The sequence below is a fragment of the Anomaloglossus baeobatrachus genome, chromosome 4 (assembly GCF_048569485.1).
Source record: "Anomaloglossus baeobatrachus isolate aAnoBae1 chromosome 4, aAnoBae1.hap1, whole genome shotgun sequence".
NCBI lineage: Eukaryota > Metazoa > Chordata > Amphibia > Anura > Aromobatidae > Anomaloglossus > Anomaloglossus baeobatrachus.
The window spans coordinates 539,298,779-539,314,193 of NC_134356.1; the positions used below are offsets into that span (position 1 = coordinate 539,298,779).

The 15,415-nt window shown below is 39.6% G+C and overlaps 1 protein-coding gene across 7 annotated transcripts in view; it reads left to right on the plus strand.

Annotated features, from left to right (window-relative positions):
- NTRK3 (neurotrophic receptor tyrosine kinase 3) overlaps positions 1 to 15,415 on the plus strand; it is a 1,080,464-nt gene that overhangs the window by 462,287 nt on the left and 602,762 nt on the right. For all 7 annotated transcript variants that reach the window (XM_075345946.1, XM_075345945.1, XM_075345948.1 and 4 more), the window contains exon 5: positions 3,897 to 3,965. In XM_075345946.1, the coding sequence (XP_075202061.1) occupies positions 3,897 to 3,965 (69 nt within the window). The remainder of the gene's footprint in view (positions 1 to 3,896; positions 3,966 to 15,415) is intronic.

Sequence of the window (15,415 nt, forward strand, 5' to 3'; positions counted from 1 at the left end):
CATTCTTTATCTAGTTTTGGAATGCTGAAGATAACATAGATCTGGTAAAGATATCTTTCTCCTAAGATTTTGTTCTTCGCTCCTTTTATCCTCTGGTTTCTTCTTTGCATCTCTGAGCCGATTGCAGGTATATTCAATTGCAAATACTGTAGCTGCTGGCAACGCATCTGTCACTTCCTTAGTGCCATTGTTATGAATGGCGCCTCTTACCACTCCACTCTTTGTAGTAAAGATTTTTCATAATTAAGAATGGATATAAAGAAATGTTGCTAATAGAACTGGAAACTTTTAGCAGACTGGAAAATTGGTATGGAGATACCATCAGCTTCTTATTACATTCTTGGGCAGAGACTGTTATTCAATACTTGTTTTGTATCAGTTTCCTTCTTTGGATTAAACGGACTGACCTCTGATGAATGAGAATAATTGTTTAATAGATTAACTAGATGTTCATTAAGATATAGATCTAAATAAGTAGATGACAGGCCCCAGGAAATTAGCACTGTCTCCCTGTTTTTCCTCATATAATATTTTAGGCTAAATTACAAATATACATAAATATTAACCCCTTAGTGACGGAGCTAATTTTCACCTTAATGACCAGACCAAATTTTGCAATTCTGACCAGTGTCACTTCATGAGGTTATAACTCTGGAATGCTTCAACCGATTCCAGTGATTCTGAGATTGTTTTTTCATCACATATTGGACTTCATGTTAGTACCAAATTTAAGACGATATTTTTTGTGTTTATTTATGAAAAAAAGTTAATTTTGGCAAAAATTTTGAAAATTTAGCAATTTTCAACTTTTGAATTTTTATACCGTTAAACCAGAGAGTTATGTCACACAAAACAGTTAATAAATAACATTTCCCACTTGACCACGTTACATCAGCGCAATTTTGGAACCAATATTTGTTTTTGTTAGGAAGTTAGAGGGGTTAAAATTTTATCAGCAATTTCTCATTTTTACATCAAAATTTACAAAACCATTTTTTTAGGGACCACATCACATTTAAAGTGACTTCGATAGTCAGCTTTTCAGCTTTTCAGAGGGAGGCAGAATGATCGCGGGGACGGAGCGGCAGCCACGTAACGGGGAAGACCAGGGGCTGATGGGGTGTGACAGCAGGAGACCTGGCAGGACCTAGGGACGACTTTTCTGACGCATGTGACATGTCACATGCGACAGAAATGAGGGAAGGAGGATGAATGCGGGCCACGCGCTACTGTGCGCGTCGCCATCTTGCATGCTCCAGAGGAGGGGGGGGCCCTGGAGAACCGGAAGGGGCTCCGGGGGACCAGAGGGCTCCGGTGTCACGGAGGAGGGCACGGGGAGGACATTTCCCTCCGAACTGAAATGTTTGATCATTTCAGATTAGAGGGAAATGAATGCAGAGCCGGCGGCGGCTGCAGTTTTCGGCGCGCGTCGGCGCCATTTTGGATGTTCCGGAGGGGGTGGGGGGTGGGGGTTAATTTCTCCGGTACCGGGGGTTTTGGGGGCACTAGGGGCTTATATTTCTTTATCATCTGACATGTTTGATCATGTCAGATGAGAAAGAAATCAGTATTATTTGCCATTTTTTTTTTAATGTGATTGGCGGTATACGATGTATACCGGCGATCACATTATCGGGGTCCAAAAAAAAACCCCGATTCATAATCTTAGGGGTCTCAGCTACCTCCGTTAGCTGAAACCCCCGAGATTTTCCGTCACTGGGCGGCGCTACAGGCTTTTTCCGGCCTGACGTCTCAAAGCGTCGGAACAGAATAAGTACCCTGTTTTTCCGACGTCTTGAGACGTTAGGCCGTCGCTATGGGGTTAATATGTCAAACCCTTACAGACCCTGGTAATTTTTTTTTTTGTGCTCTATTTTCTCCTCCACTTCTGCCATGCTCGGGTACTTGCTACTTTTATTGAGCAGGTTGGACACTCGGATGGGCACGACTTGAGTACCTGAGTATAACAGTATTCAATAGGGAACTCAAGAATGTTTCCAGAAGATCTTCTGAAAAAATGCTTCAGTTTCCCATTGAATTCCATTATGCTCAATACACGAGTCGTACCCATCCAAGTGTCTGAGCTGCTAATTTCGAGTACCAAGCAACCGAGCATGGCATGGCTTGCTCATCACTAGTTATAACTTTTTCTTAAGGAAAGTTATTTTGAATATCATTTATTTTACCAGAAACTGTACTGAAAAACAAGAAAATAATTCTAGGTGCAGTGAAGTATTTAAAAGAAAATGCAATACATATATAATGCTCATTGTGCAATAAAAATGATCTGGTATCATGATTCTCCTGGTCAGTATAATTCAGATGATACAGAACTTACGAGGCTTTCTTTAATATTTTAATGATTTAAAAATAATTGAAAACACTATAAAAAATTGTTTTGTGAGACCCAATATTTTATTTTTTTATTGATGGACCCACTTGAGGGCTCACTTTCAGTGTTCGGCTGCCAATTTTATGCAGCAACACTAAATATGGTTTTATATTTTATATACACACACACACACACACACACATATATATATAAACATATATAAATACACACACAGCTGGTGAAATATTATACCTGAACAATATATGCAACTAGTTTCTCCATACTGGAGAGATCTTGAAACTGTCTTCACCAAAAAAGGCTTTTGTACAAAATATTAAACACAGTTCAGTGAGCATATTCAATACTTTTTCCCTGTGTCACTTCTTATTATTACATATTGCTTAATCTATATACTGTATATCTATGGTTTTCTTTGCCTATATATATATATATATATATATATATATATATATACATATACAGACACACACACACGGTATTTTTTGTTTTATAGGACGCACCGGATTATAAGACGCACCCCAAATTTAGGGATAAAAAAGGTAGAAAAAAAAGAAAAGAAATGGGGTTTTTCTTATACTCCGGTGTTGTCTTACTAGAAGTGGGTGGCAGTGGTGGTGGAGCGGGGTCACAGGAGGCAGAGGCTGTACTGGCAGTGGCGGCGGGTCTGTGCTGTTAGCAGCAGGTCAGTACTGGTGGTGGCGAGTCAGTGCTGGCAGTGGCGGGTCAGTTCTGGCAGTGGCAGCGGGTAAGTGCTGGCAGTGGCGGCGGGTCAGTGCTGGTAGTGGAAGCAGCGGTGGTTGTGTAGTGGAGCAGGTCGGTGTGGTAAGTGTTCCAGATGCTCTGTCAGTGGTCCGGGCTTCAAAGAAATGGTGCGTGCACAGATGGAGCTTTCATCTAAGAGCTCCATTTGCACACGCGCTGACTCTGGGCGTCATCATTTGAAGCCTGGTCCGCAGACAAACCATCTATGACACCCGTCGCACAGCCACCACAGCTTCCGCTGCCAGCACAACCACCGCAGTCCACACAGCCAGCTGCCCACCCACACAGAGGGGTAGCCAGCAGGCCACCCATCAGCAAAGAGAGGCAGCCGGCCACTGGCACAGAGAGGCAGCCACCTGCACGCACCGACAGGCACCTTGGCGCCCTCACAGAGAGCCGCTCAGACAGCCCCCCACCAATTCTTCACCTTTCGGTAAGCTATATTCAATTTTAAGATGCACCCCTCATTTTGCTACCAAGTTTTGGGGAGGAAAACTGCGTCTTATGAACTGAAAAATCTTTTTTTTTTATTTGTGTTTGTTTGTTTTTATTTACTCATCTTTTCTTTTAATGCGTCTATGTAGAAGCTCATTAATGTCAGTTCTTCTCATTTACAATAGTATTTTTAGAATAAAAAGTAGCAGTAGCAATGTTATTCCTGTAAGTAGTATTGTCATCAGTAGTAAATTATTACAGCATTGTTCATGAAGATACCATTTATTTGATGTTCCTTTAAATGATTAGAATAATTTTAAGCTTGTTTCTTGTTTTATTTATCTAGAAATCTTTCTGGAAATCGACTGACAACGTTGTCTTGGCAGCTTTTTCAACATCTGGAGCTTAATAAATTGTAAGTATAATTGTTGTCTCTTGTATTTTTTACTTTCAGCTCATTTGTTATGATGCAATAACTTTTGGATACTGATAATAAACCTGATAATGAAATGGGTTTTTCTCAAAATGATAAATTAATAAAATGACAAAGTGCCTGTAATAGCAACTTTGCAATTTACTGTTAAAAGTCCTCTCCTTTCGTAACAAAGGAGGGATTTTCAACTTTGTTTTCTGCTTGTTGCCTAGATTACTGGCCAGCACTGCAGTCTAGCAGAGATGGTGTGTCTAAACAGAGTAGCATATACAAACTCTTTTCCATAGGTCTTGTAAATGTTACTTTCCCTACTCTGATTGTTGGATCCAACAAGATTCAGTACCACTGTACTCCTCACATACTCAGCAGCAAAATGCGTACATAATTAACCACACATTCGGATAAGTGGAGAGGCTATGCTGCTAGTCAGAACTGTCAATCAATCAGGATCACAATTCTCTTAAAGTGAACCAATCACCAGGATCTTCCTATATTACATAAAGCCAGTGCTATACTGGCACTATCAGGCTGATTGTATACACACTTTTAGTTGTCAGTTATGATGTATAGTTTTTGAAACACAAGCAAGTAAAGCTTGTAAAATGTGCAGATTGACAACAGCTGTCGAGCAGCTAATAGCTGGGGTGGGTTTTGATAATGATTCCCGCCCAATGCCTGTTGTTCCTTCCCCCTATCTATTATTTATGCTAATTCAATTATAGAAGCATTTTACTAATGGTTGTGGCTATAAATCATGGTGACTAGAAGGAGCTTGCTGACGTCATACCGATGTGACAGAAAGGGCAGGGCCTCAGCCAAAATAGCTGATACCAGGAAGCAACATTATTTTTCTTTTGGCTGAGGTCCCGCCCCTTCTGGTCACATGGATATCACATCAGCAAGGTCCTTCAAGCCACCATGATTTTTTTGGCACAACCTTCTACAATAGAATTAGCATAAATAACCAATAGGGGGAGGAAAAAGAGGCAGGGGGCGGGAATCACTATCAAAACCCACCCCAGCTATCAGCTGCTTAGCACATTATGCCAATCAAAAACTGTTCATTTTACAAGCTTTACTTTTTTGTGTTTCAAAATCTATAAATCTTAGCTCACAACTACAGGTATGTATAGAATCAGCCTGATAGTGCCAGCATAGCACTGGCTTTAGGTTATATAGAAAAATCCTGGTGGTTGGTGCGCTTTAAGTCAGTAAAAGAGTTAAAAAAACCCCATCAAGTTGTGTATTAGAATTTGCCAATGTCATCGTCCTTACCATGGGTTGTCCACTTGATAAATAAGTGTTAATCAGTAATCTCCTAGCGCTACTATAGGTAAATGAAAGCATTACTCATTTCTAATCTCAATCAATAAGGGGACTCTATAATGCATAAGGAAATCTTTGTAGCCATTCCAGCAATGTGATGAAAATACTAAATGGAGGACCCACCTTTATAGTAATAATTCTTTATTTATTTATAGTAATATTTGTTCACACTTTTTTTTATAATTAAGGACTTTTTATAGAAAAAAATCACTGCTTACATTTATTACAGATTTCTGATACTTACAGCCATTACAAATTTTCAAAATTCACACCATAATTCAACATTAAAGGGAACCTAGCATTTGGAAAAAGGCTATTAACCTGCAGAAATCAGTGTAATCTGCAGGTTAAAAGCATTCTGAATCTGCCCTGCACCAGCACATTAAATCCAGCTGCTGGGAGGAAATTACCTTTATTCCTCCTAGCAGCGTTCAGGTTCAGTCACGAGGGCAGCACTAGCGCAAGTTCAGTCACCAATCTGTGTATGGAGAGTAGCAGCTGTAACTGTGCCACCTGCTCTGACTGACAGATTCCTCTAATGCTGAGTGCGGGGGCGCATTTACAGCTGCCACGCTTCATACACAGATTCCTGACTGAACCCGCATAGGCGCCGCCCTTGTGACTGACACCTGAACACTGTCGAGAGAACTAAAGTTCTTTTGCCCCCAGCAGCAGGGTTTAACGTGCAGGCAACTGGGCAGGATCAGAATTATTAACTATTTGTCACATGTGTCTAGACAGACTCAGAATCAGAGCTCTCTATCACCATCTTAAACCATGCACATTTATACAGTGTTAATTTCTTTTGGGCACTTATTGGTTAACTCCTTTCCGTGCTGCAGTAGTCTCTTTCAGCTGTCGGCCATTTGATCATTTCTGACCTTATATAATTCCTCTGCTTCCTTGTAAGGTTGCTGGATATTCAACTTAGTTGGTGCTAGCCCAAGAGCAGAGTGGTCTGTTGCTTTCTGCTGAGATCTGTTACTAACTGCTGCGATTGTTTCAGGTGTGAGGCAGTTTTTGTTTACCCCTATATTTGTTCTGTGTAGGTAGGTGTTTGGACTCTGTCCGGTCATTCCCCCGGATGGTGAGTACACAGTTGTTAGGGCCTGGATAGAAGTCAGGGTCACGCTGGAGGCTTGACCCTGACTACCACAAAGTCTACCATCGGGATAAGGGACAATACCCTGTTCCACCTTATTCCCTATAGTATCCCGTTACATAGGGTCAGTTTTGAAACTCTGTTCCACCTTCTTCCCTATAGTACCCCATTATACTATTAACCTGCAGATTAATTCCATATCTGCAAGTTGATAGCATTTTTCCACTTCGCAGGTTCCCTTTAAACAGATTCCTGCTATCATCACCCACTCTCAAGATGAGAGAGAGAGAGAGAGAGGATAAAAAAAAGGAGGAAAACAAAATCTTATTAAAAGATAGAATACTTAGAGCAAGTGTCGCTACTTCACAATATCCTTGTATCATCCCACTCACTATTAAAAATGAATTTCAAAATCTTTAACTGAAGTACATTGAGCCTGCAAGAGAAAATAATATTCTCCTTAAGGATGGTAATTTTTCAAATATTTCAACTTCTAAAAGCTGCCAGTGTGAAAAGAAAATATTTCTTTCAATAATGTTGGCATCAGACTTCGTTGTTGGGGGCACTTTGAAAAGTAGTTGATGCCATTAACTTTAATAGTCTGTTGCTTAGTAGAGCTTTTTCAGCCAATTTGTCACTGAGCCATTTAAGCACCTGCAATTTTAGAGATCCCCTGAGATATCTCCTATAACCTCTTTAAGACATAAAGACCTCTTTGACAGGAAAATAAAGGCTTCTGGATGCAGTGCCCTGAATTATTGATAAAGCGTTGAACACTTATTTCAAAGAAAAATTGGATGTTAAATCAATTCAATATTTCACAAGCGGATATTGAACAGCTTTCTGATGTTGTTGAGCAACAGAGAAGATAAGGAAAAGTGGTCTTCTTGGCATGCTGACCCTATGATCATTGATTTACATGTAAATTAAAAATGACGGTTATATATATACCGTACAACTTCTGTTTGATGTTGATTGGTGGCATCTTTGATCAACACATTAATTGGTCAACACTAGACATGAGCAGACTCGTGGAGGTTTGGTTCAAGAGGTTCAACCTAACTTTAAATAAAGTTTGGTGTGGGACCTGGACTTGACCTGAACTCGAATGGAAGTCACTAATTGGGACTAATTGGGCAATTCGAGTCTCCGCCTACATGTAGCCAGCCATTAACTTCTGGGGGAGAGATAGAGAGGTTTTTTCTTTTCTTTTTTTTTTTGGGGAGGGTGTACACAACATCCAATATCACTCCAAACTTGAACACAGATTTTTTAGTAAAGTCCATGTCTGGTACGAATACCAAACTTTACATTTCAGTTTTGCTCATCTTCAATTAGCACGAAAAGTGCCAAAGTCCCAAGAAACCTTGCAAATCAAATTACCTTGAATTTTTTTTTCATTTATCATTTAATTGTGAGGCTATCAGCTAAGGAAAAGGAAGTCCTCAAAAATAGCATTTCATACAACCTTAAACTATTTTTGCGGAGAAAGCAAATTTTAAATTACAGATTTTATTTAGGATGATCGCTATATAAACAATATTGTGAACAATCAGAACCATCATAAATATAATATAGGATCTTCCATTAGATACAGTCTAAATTGGGACTGGTTTGAAAATGTCTGCATCATCTTTGTACTTTTGACCAACTAGGATGTTGTAAGGACCAACCACTTGGGTGTTAGGGCGCTATCTAAAGGCTTATCTGAAAGCACTACTTAAAGTTGAAATGTAATGACTGAAAAAAAAAATGTGTGTTCAATGCTGCTTCAATGAAGTTATAGTGTTTGAAAGGAGACCGTGACTTATGAGATCTGGCTTTAGATCACTCTTAGGCCCTTTGCCCACGCTGTGGACTTTGACGCAGATTTTGACGCAGATTTTCAGAAATCTGCAGCAAAACCTTCATGTCCATTGTGAATCCAGCAAAGTCTATGAGAATTTAGAAGTGCTATGCCCACGTTGAGTATTTTTCCCTTGTGTATTTGGTGCAGATTTCTTTTTTTCTCACCAAATACACAAGGGAAAAATAAGCAACGTGGGCACAGCACTTCTGAATTCTCATAGACTTTAATGGCTTTACAATGGACATGCAGATTTTGCTGCAGATTTCTGAAAATATGCGTCAAAACTACACAGCGTGGGCACTGGGCTTTAGGCTGGAGTCACACTTGTATTTTACTCGTGCGAGGATCTGATCGCCTAGACCGGCTTGAGACTTTCCTGACAGGAGTGGGTCAGTCGCATAGAATACATGAAGCTGAGCCGCTCCTGTCAGGAGAGCCGGTAGTCAGTCTGGGCAACGTGATGCGATCCTTACGCGAGTCTCACACAAGTGTGACTCCAGCCTTAGTTTATACCAGCCAAACCCAATAGATAAGTGTTCTTTCTTATGTATCCTCTTGGATCTAAAGATCCTAAAATAAGTAGTGCAAGATGACACGCTTTTAATAAAAACTGCTTTGGCCGCTGTTTTCTCTATGTGTGAAAATGTATTGAATCAGGATTGTGTAGAATTGGAGAATTTTCAGGAACAGTTTAATGAACTCAGATCAAAATTTCCATAGTAGGTTATATGGTAGATGTTCTTAAATAAAAAGGTATTTTACATTGATAGATGTCCCTTACGGTAAAGAGCTGCAGTGAAACTCGAGTCCATTAATTTTTGAAACAGCTGTTCTAGATATCCTGCTAAGTAATTCAGCACATTTGCATCTGGATGCAGGAGATACTGCATCATTGAATGATCTCCTGCTAATCTGCAATTCAGACTACATTTTCAGCACTGGACAAGCAGTAGTCCTGGACTGCCCGGTACAAATATATGCCGTTTGTGCCATTTATCAATTAAAATGCAGAACTGATTTATTATTTGTTGCTAATGTGCCGAAATATGACATAAAAGCTGATAAGTAGAACATCGCTTTATCACCTAAAATCAATATTAAGAGTTGTTATGCAAAAATAACAAACATAGAATCAATTGTGTTCCAGGGCAAACTCATAGCATTAATCAATATGACCTATACGGTATGAGAGGAAGATGAGCGAAATCTGCTTCCAAGCCTAAGCAGCGCTGATTCTTCATTATGTACTGTAAACTTGGCAACAACTCCCCTGGTGTTCTCAGTGAAAAAAAATGCTACCTGTAATGACAGAAGCAAAACACCTAAGGATGAGGCATTGCTGCAGCACACATCAGAAGAGACAAGGAAAGCCCAGAAGAAGCAGAGCTGACAAAGCTGCTTTTAGAAAATAACAAGATGTCTCCCAGACCTAACAAAGTCTATCATGGTACTGCAGCTTCAAATTAGATGACCTAGCTGACCTTGTTGGGAAAGGCTCAGGGGACAGTGTATGTAGTGAATGTTGTACTCTACAGTCAAAATGTGACAGTGAAGATCTAAATGAAACTGCTGCAATAACCCTTCCGTAACGATACTTCTTGCTGTTGACCTTCTTCCCCTTTACGTGATCCTTTCTGGGTGTATTTCTATACTAAAATATACTGATAGTGAGACATTCCATATTATTTAAAAAAAATGTTCTTGACAAAGTTTATGTTTGGATTTTTTGGAACAAATCATTTTTTAATGGTCAAATAATGATTGAACATGATGATGAGGATGCAATGTTATAAGAGTGTGAATAAAAAAGAGTCAGTGCTGTTTAAAATTGCTATATTTTATGATATTAAAATAAATGTAAGTTTTATCAAAGCAAGTATGAGAGAAGGTGTTTGAAGGAGGCTTCCGGAATTAGGCTATGTTCACATGTGGCATCTTTTTGCCAGTGCATCTTGAGTGCATCTTGGCTGCATTAAAAATGCATCAAAAATGCACCATGGCAAAAGCGCAACAAACACGCATCGCATTTTACTGCGTTTTTACCGCGTTTTGCCAAATGTGTTTCTAAGTCAAAACTATTGACTGTAAGGGCTCAAAAAATGCAGAAAATAATTGATATGCTGCATCTTGGATGCATCTTCAAAAACGTGCCAAGATGCAGCCAACAAAAGATGCGCAGTGTGGACAGCAAAATAGAAATCTCATAGACTTTTTAAAGTTGCCATACTACTGCTTATCGTTGATGTTGCTGCTCATATTGGGAATTAACTGTTTTGAGATATAAAAACAAAAGCAAAAAAGCTTCAACGTACAGTACGATTTTAATGTCTTACTTTTAAAGCAGACCAAATACATTAGAGTAAAGTTGACCAAACCCACCAGCTAATTTTGGAATGTGTATTGAAAGTTTGCTTAACCCTCCCACCTCCGGGCGATTTTCCATTTTCGGGGGGGGGGGTTTGCTCCCTTTCTTCTGAGAGCCGTATGTTGTTATTTTTCTGTCAATCTTGCCATATAAGGGCTTATTTTTTGTGGGACGAGTTGTACTTTTGAATGAAACCATTAGTTTCACCATATAGTGTACCCTTAAAATTGCAAAAAAATTCCAAGAGTGAAAAAATTGCAAAAAAAGTTTGACTGCCTGATGGTTTTTGGGTTATTTTATTAACAGTGTTCACTATATGGTAAAACTAAAATGTCAGTGTGATGTCTCAGGTCGGTACAAGTTCGTAGACACAAAGCATGTATAGGTTTACTTGTATCTAAGGGGTTAAAAAGTTCACAAGTTTGTCCAAAAAAGTGCACTTTTTGCGCCATTTTACACAATCCCTAGCATTCTCATTTTTCGGGACATTTTTCACGGTACCATTTGTGCGCAGATGCTATGTTTTGATCGACTTTTATCGCATGTTGCATAAAATACGTTGCGACCAAAAAATGTAATTTTGGCATTTGGAAATTTTTTGCCGCCACGTTGTTTACCGATCAGGTTAATTGATTTTATATTTTGATCGATTGGGCGTTTCTAAATGCAGTGATACCATATATGTGTATATTTTTTTTAATCCTTTAATTTTCAATGGGGCAAATGGGGGGTGATTTGAACTTTTAGGTTTTTTATTTTTTTTTAATTTTTCAAAAAATGTTTTTACATTTTTCTTTATTTTACTAGTACCCCTAGGAGACTATAATGATCAGCAGTTTGATCGCTCTTCCATTTCTTCAGATCACAGCTACACAGCTGAGATCTGCAGAAAAGCAGCTCTCCTATAGCAAATGGCAGTGTGTTGGGTGTAAGATGAAGTGACTCTTGATAGCTACAGGAGTCATCCCATGACCTTGTGCTATCATAGCAACCATCAGATCCATGTGATCACATCTTGTGACTTCCGATGATGCCGGAAAAGTGAATGCTTAACGTGGCATGCTGTTTCATCTCGCTGTCACATTTTGACAGCAAGGTTCAAGGGGTTGACAGGTGTGAGTGGAGAGCGAATCCACTCATGCTTGATGGCCGCACATGTCAGCTGTTCAAATCAGCTGACATGAACAGGGATTGCTGCCAACTGCCCGCAGAAGGTGGCAGGGGTTAACCTCACACGTACCCAGTATGTCATGTGTCATGAAGAAGATAACTTTCATTATGGAGATGTACCAAAAATGATTAGATGTATTTCACAATTCTTGTTACTTTGATCTCAAGAGAATTAAGGCCAGCCAAAGACCACAATATGTTTTAAAGTCGACTAATGCCACCAACATTTATGGGATTGACTAACAGTCTAGGGGCCCAAATACATGTTAGACTAAATTCAGCTGAATTTGCCGATATAGGCAAGGTTGTTTGTCAGCCAACTGTTGATCAGTGGAGTTGTTGATTGCTCGTGTCTGATTGCTAACTAACAATCACATTGTTTTTCTAAAAATAAGCTGCTAATCGAAAAGCTTTTTCATAGAGAACACAGGAACACTTGGCTAAGCGAGCGCTCTTGTATATGGGAGTGTTAGCTGAAAGGGTTGTCAACCGAACGATTTGTTTGTCTGACTGCTTAGAATCGCACACAATGTCTGCATATCTATAGTGTTATAAAAATAAATAAATAAAAAATTGGGGTAGGGTCCCCCATATTATAATATCAAGCACAAATGAAGCATATGGCTACAGGCTGCAGCCTCCAGCCATGTGCTTATCTTGGCCTTTATATCAAAATAAAAGGGACCCCATGCGGTTTTTTTGTTTTTTTTTAAATATATTACTAAATAAATGAAAAACCAGAGTGTGTTCCCCACAAATTGCATACCCAGCCATGATAAAGCCAACAGCTGAGGACTGGTATTCTCGGGCTAGGGAAACCCATTGTTATTGGACCCCCCAAGCCAAAAAAAAACAGCCTGCAGCCACACAAAATTGTCGTATCCATTATATGTGACGATCCCGGCACTTTACCCTGCTCATTCCGATTGCCCTCATAGACCCCTCCCATTACTAATCTAGGGCTTAATGGCAGCTGTGAGCTGTCATTAATGCCCTGATATTATCCTGATTGCCACCGCACCAGGGCAATTGCAATGAGTAGGGTAAAGTGCCAGGATTGTCGCATCTAATGGATGCATCAATTTTGGGGGGCTGCAGGCTGCTATGTTTAGGCTGGGAGGTGCTCAATTGCCATAGAGGGGTTTTAAATCCAGTTGGACCCACCGATTCCGATATCTGCGGGTTTGTCTAAAACTAAAGCAAACTAGTTGCAAGTCAAATTTATGTTTGAGATAGCAAAGATGCTTGTCTATAAAATAAAGGTTGTCTCACGCTTAAATCTGTAGTGGATGGTGAGATTTAGAGCCTGAAAGTCAAAAATTCAAAACATTGTTACCCTTTTACTTGTCAGTGTATAAGGATTAGCTAGATAGAGAGAAGTGTTGATAGTACAGTTATAAAGATACTCCAAAAACTATCTTCATCATGTAAGTGTAGAGATGGGCGGACCCGCAGATATTCGGATTTTTTCTTAAAAAGCCTGTTTTGGGACTGAACTTGAACATGAACATCTGCCTGGATGCTAATTCCCATAAAAGTGGGGACCTAAACATTGTGCTTTAAAATGGTGGTGTAAAGGGAGAGGGGGATTAGATCAGGAAAATTATACTTACCAAGTCTCCTGTGTGGTTGGAACACTACTTCTGGGTCCACTTATTACCCTCACACAAATTCACTTCTTCCCCACCCACCAGTGGTCCAGGTGTCTGTAATTGGCTGCAGTCATACCACGCTCCCACCCTCTGTGACAGAGTCTGTGATTGCTTGGAATCACACACACTGAGTACCTATGGTGTAAAAATAAATATATAAATTGGCTTAGGATTCCCCGTATTAAGAAATCTATATTGGGCGGCACGGTGGCTCAGTGGTTAGCACTGCAGTCTTGCAGCGCTGGGGTCCTGGGTTCAAATCCCACCAAGGACAACATTTGCAACGAGTTTGTATGTTCTCCCCGTGTTTGCGTGGGTTTCCTCCGGGTACTCCGGTTTCCTCCCACACTCAAAAGACATACAAATAGGGACTCCAGATTGTGAGCCCCAATGGGGACAGTGTTGCCAATGTATGTAAAGCGCTGTGGAATTAATAGCGCTATATAAATGAATACAATTAATTAATTAATTATTGCAGATAAAACAAACGGCTGCAGCCCCAGCCATGTGCTTATCTTGGATGTGGTATTTTTTAAAAACGTTTAAATGAATAATTTGTAAAAGTGGCGTTTGGTTCCCCCAATTTTGATACCCATCCATGATGCAGCTAACAGCTTCGAGCTGGTATTCTCAGGCTGGGGAGGCCCATGGTTATTGTTCCCCTTAAAAATTTCAGCCTGCAGCTGTCCAGAATTGTGACATCCATTTTGGTTATTTTTATACAAAGCCTAGATAAGCCCATGGCTAGAGGCTGCAGCATTAAGCCGTATGCTTTATCTGTGAGGGGGAACACAATCCGAGGGTTCTTTATGCTAACTTTGTTATTTATTTATTTATATTTACACCAAGATAGGGACACAGACATCATGTGTGATTCCAAGCAACCACAAACGGTGTCACACAGGGTGGGGGCATGGTCAGACTGCAACCAATCACAGATGCCGGGACTGCCGGTGGGCGAGCGAAACAGTAAATATGTATGAGGGTTAATGAGCAGACCTGGAAGTAGTGTTACAGCCACACGGCAAACTCCGTAATTATAACGCTCATGCATTATTCCCTATTTTCTTTCTTTTTCCTTTATTTTTTTTATTATCCGGTTTGCCAAATCAGAAATGTTACATGGACTTCCTCGAAAACTTCATGGGTCGGTGCATGGATCCTAGGTATCCAGTATTTACAGTTCAGGATTACCCATCATTAATCAAGTTAATTTTGAAGTTTTTTAATATGACATGATAAATTAATGTTGTGTTGTATATTACTGCCATAAAAAAATAGATCTAAAACTTTCTTAGTGCTCTCTAGCTTTGCAGTGCATACCAACGAATCTGGCCCAGCCGAAGGCTTTCTTGAGTCTTCGGTGTAATATATCCGTTATATTTGTAAGGTGCCAGCTGAATTTTAGAGAGCAGGAAATGTTTGAAGAAAAATCTGTGTTTTGCTCCAAAGTTCATGGGAAGGGTAATCACATCTAAAGTGGCAGGTTCTGCGCTTATTTGAATGGCTGAAGGGCAAATTTTATCATGGGCCAGGATAAAATATAAAAATGATCTTTCATAAGGAAAAAATGATACATCACGGAAAGACAAACCAGGTTAGGACATATAGCTCTGTGCAAGCTAATTGATTAAATTATTGCCTATAACCTTATTTCCTATAGCCAGCATTGAGTAAAATGAGAGATGACTGTCCTTTCTTATACCAAGACTTTAGTAATAGATGTCCTATTGTCTTCCAGCTGAGACAATTATTATTAACATTGGGATCAAAATTATGTGAGTGAAAGTTAATGGGATGGAGAAGAATCACTCAGCCATTTCAATTACCATAAATGAAGCAAATATTGTCTAGGTTATCTGATGCATTGTCCAGTTTTCATTTGTGCTTATTTTTAATTTACAGTTCACTTGGAAATATGTGCAAATATTCCAAAATATGCGTGCTCCATTTAGCATAGAGAGGGAA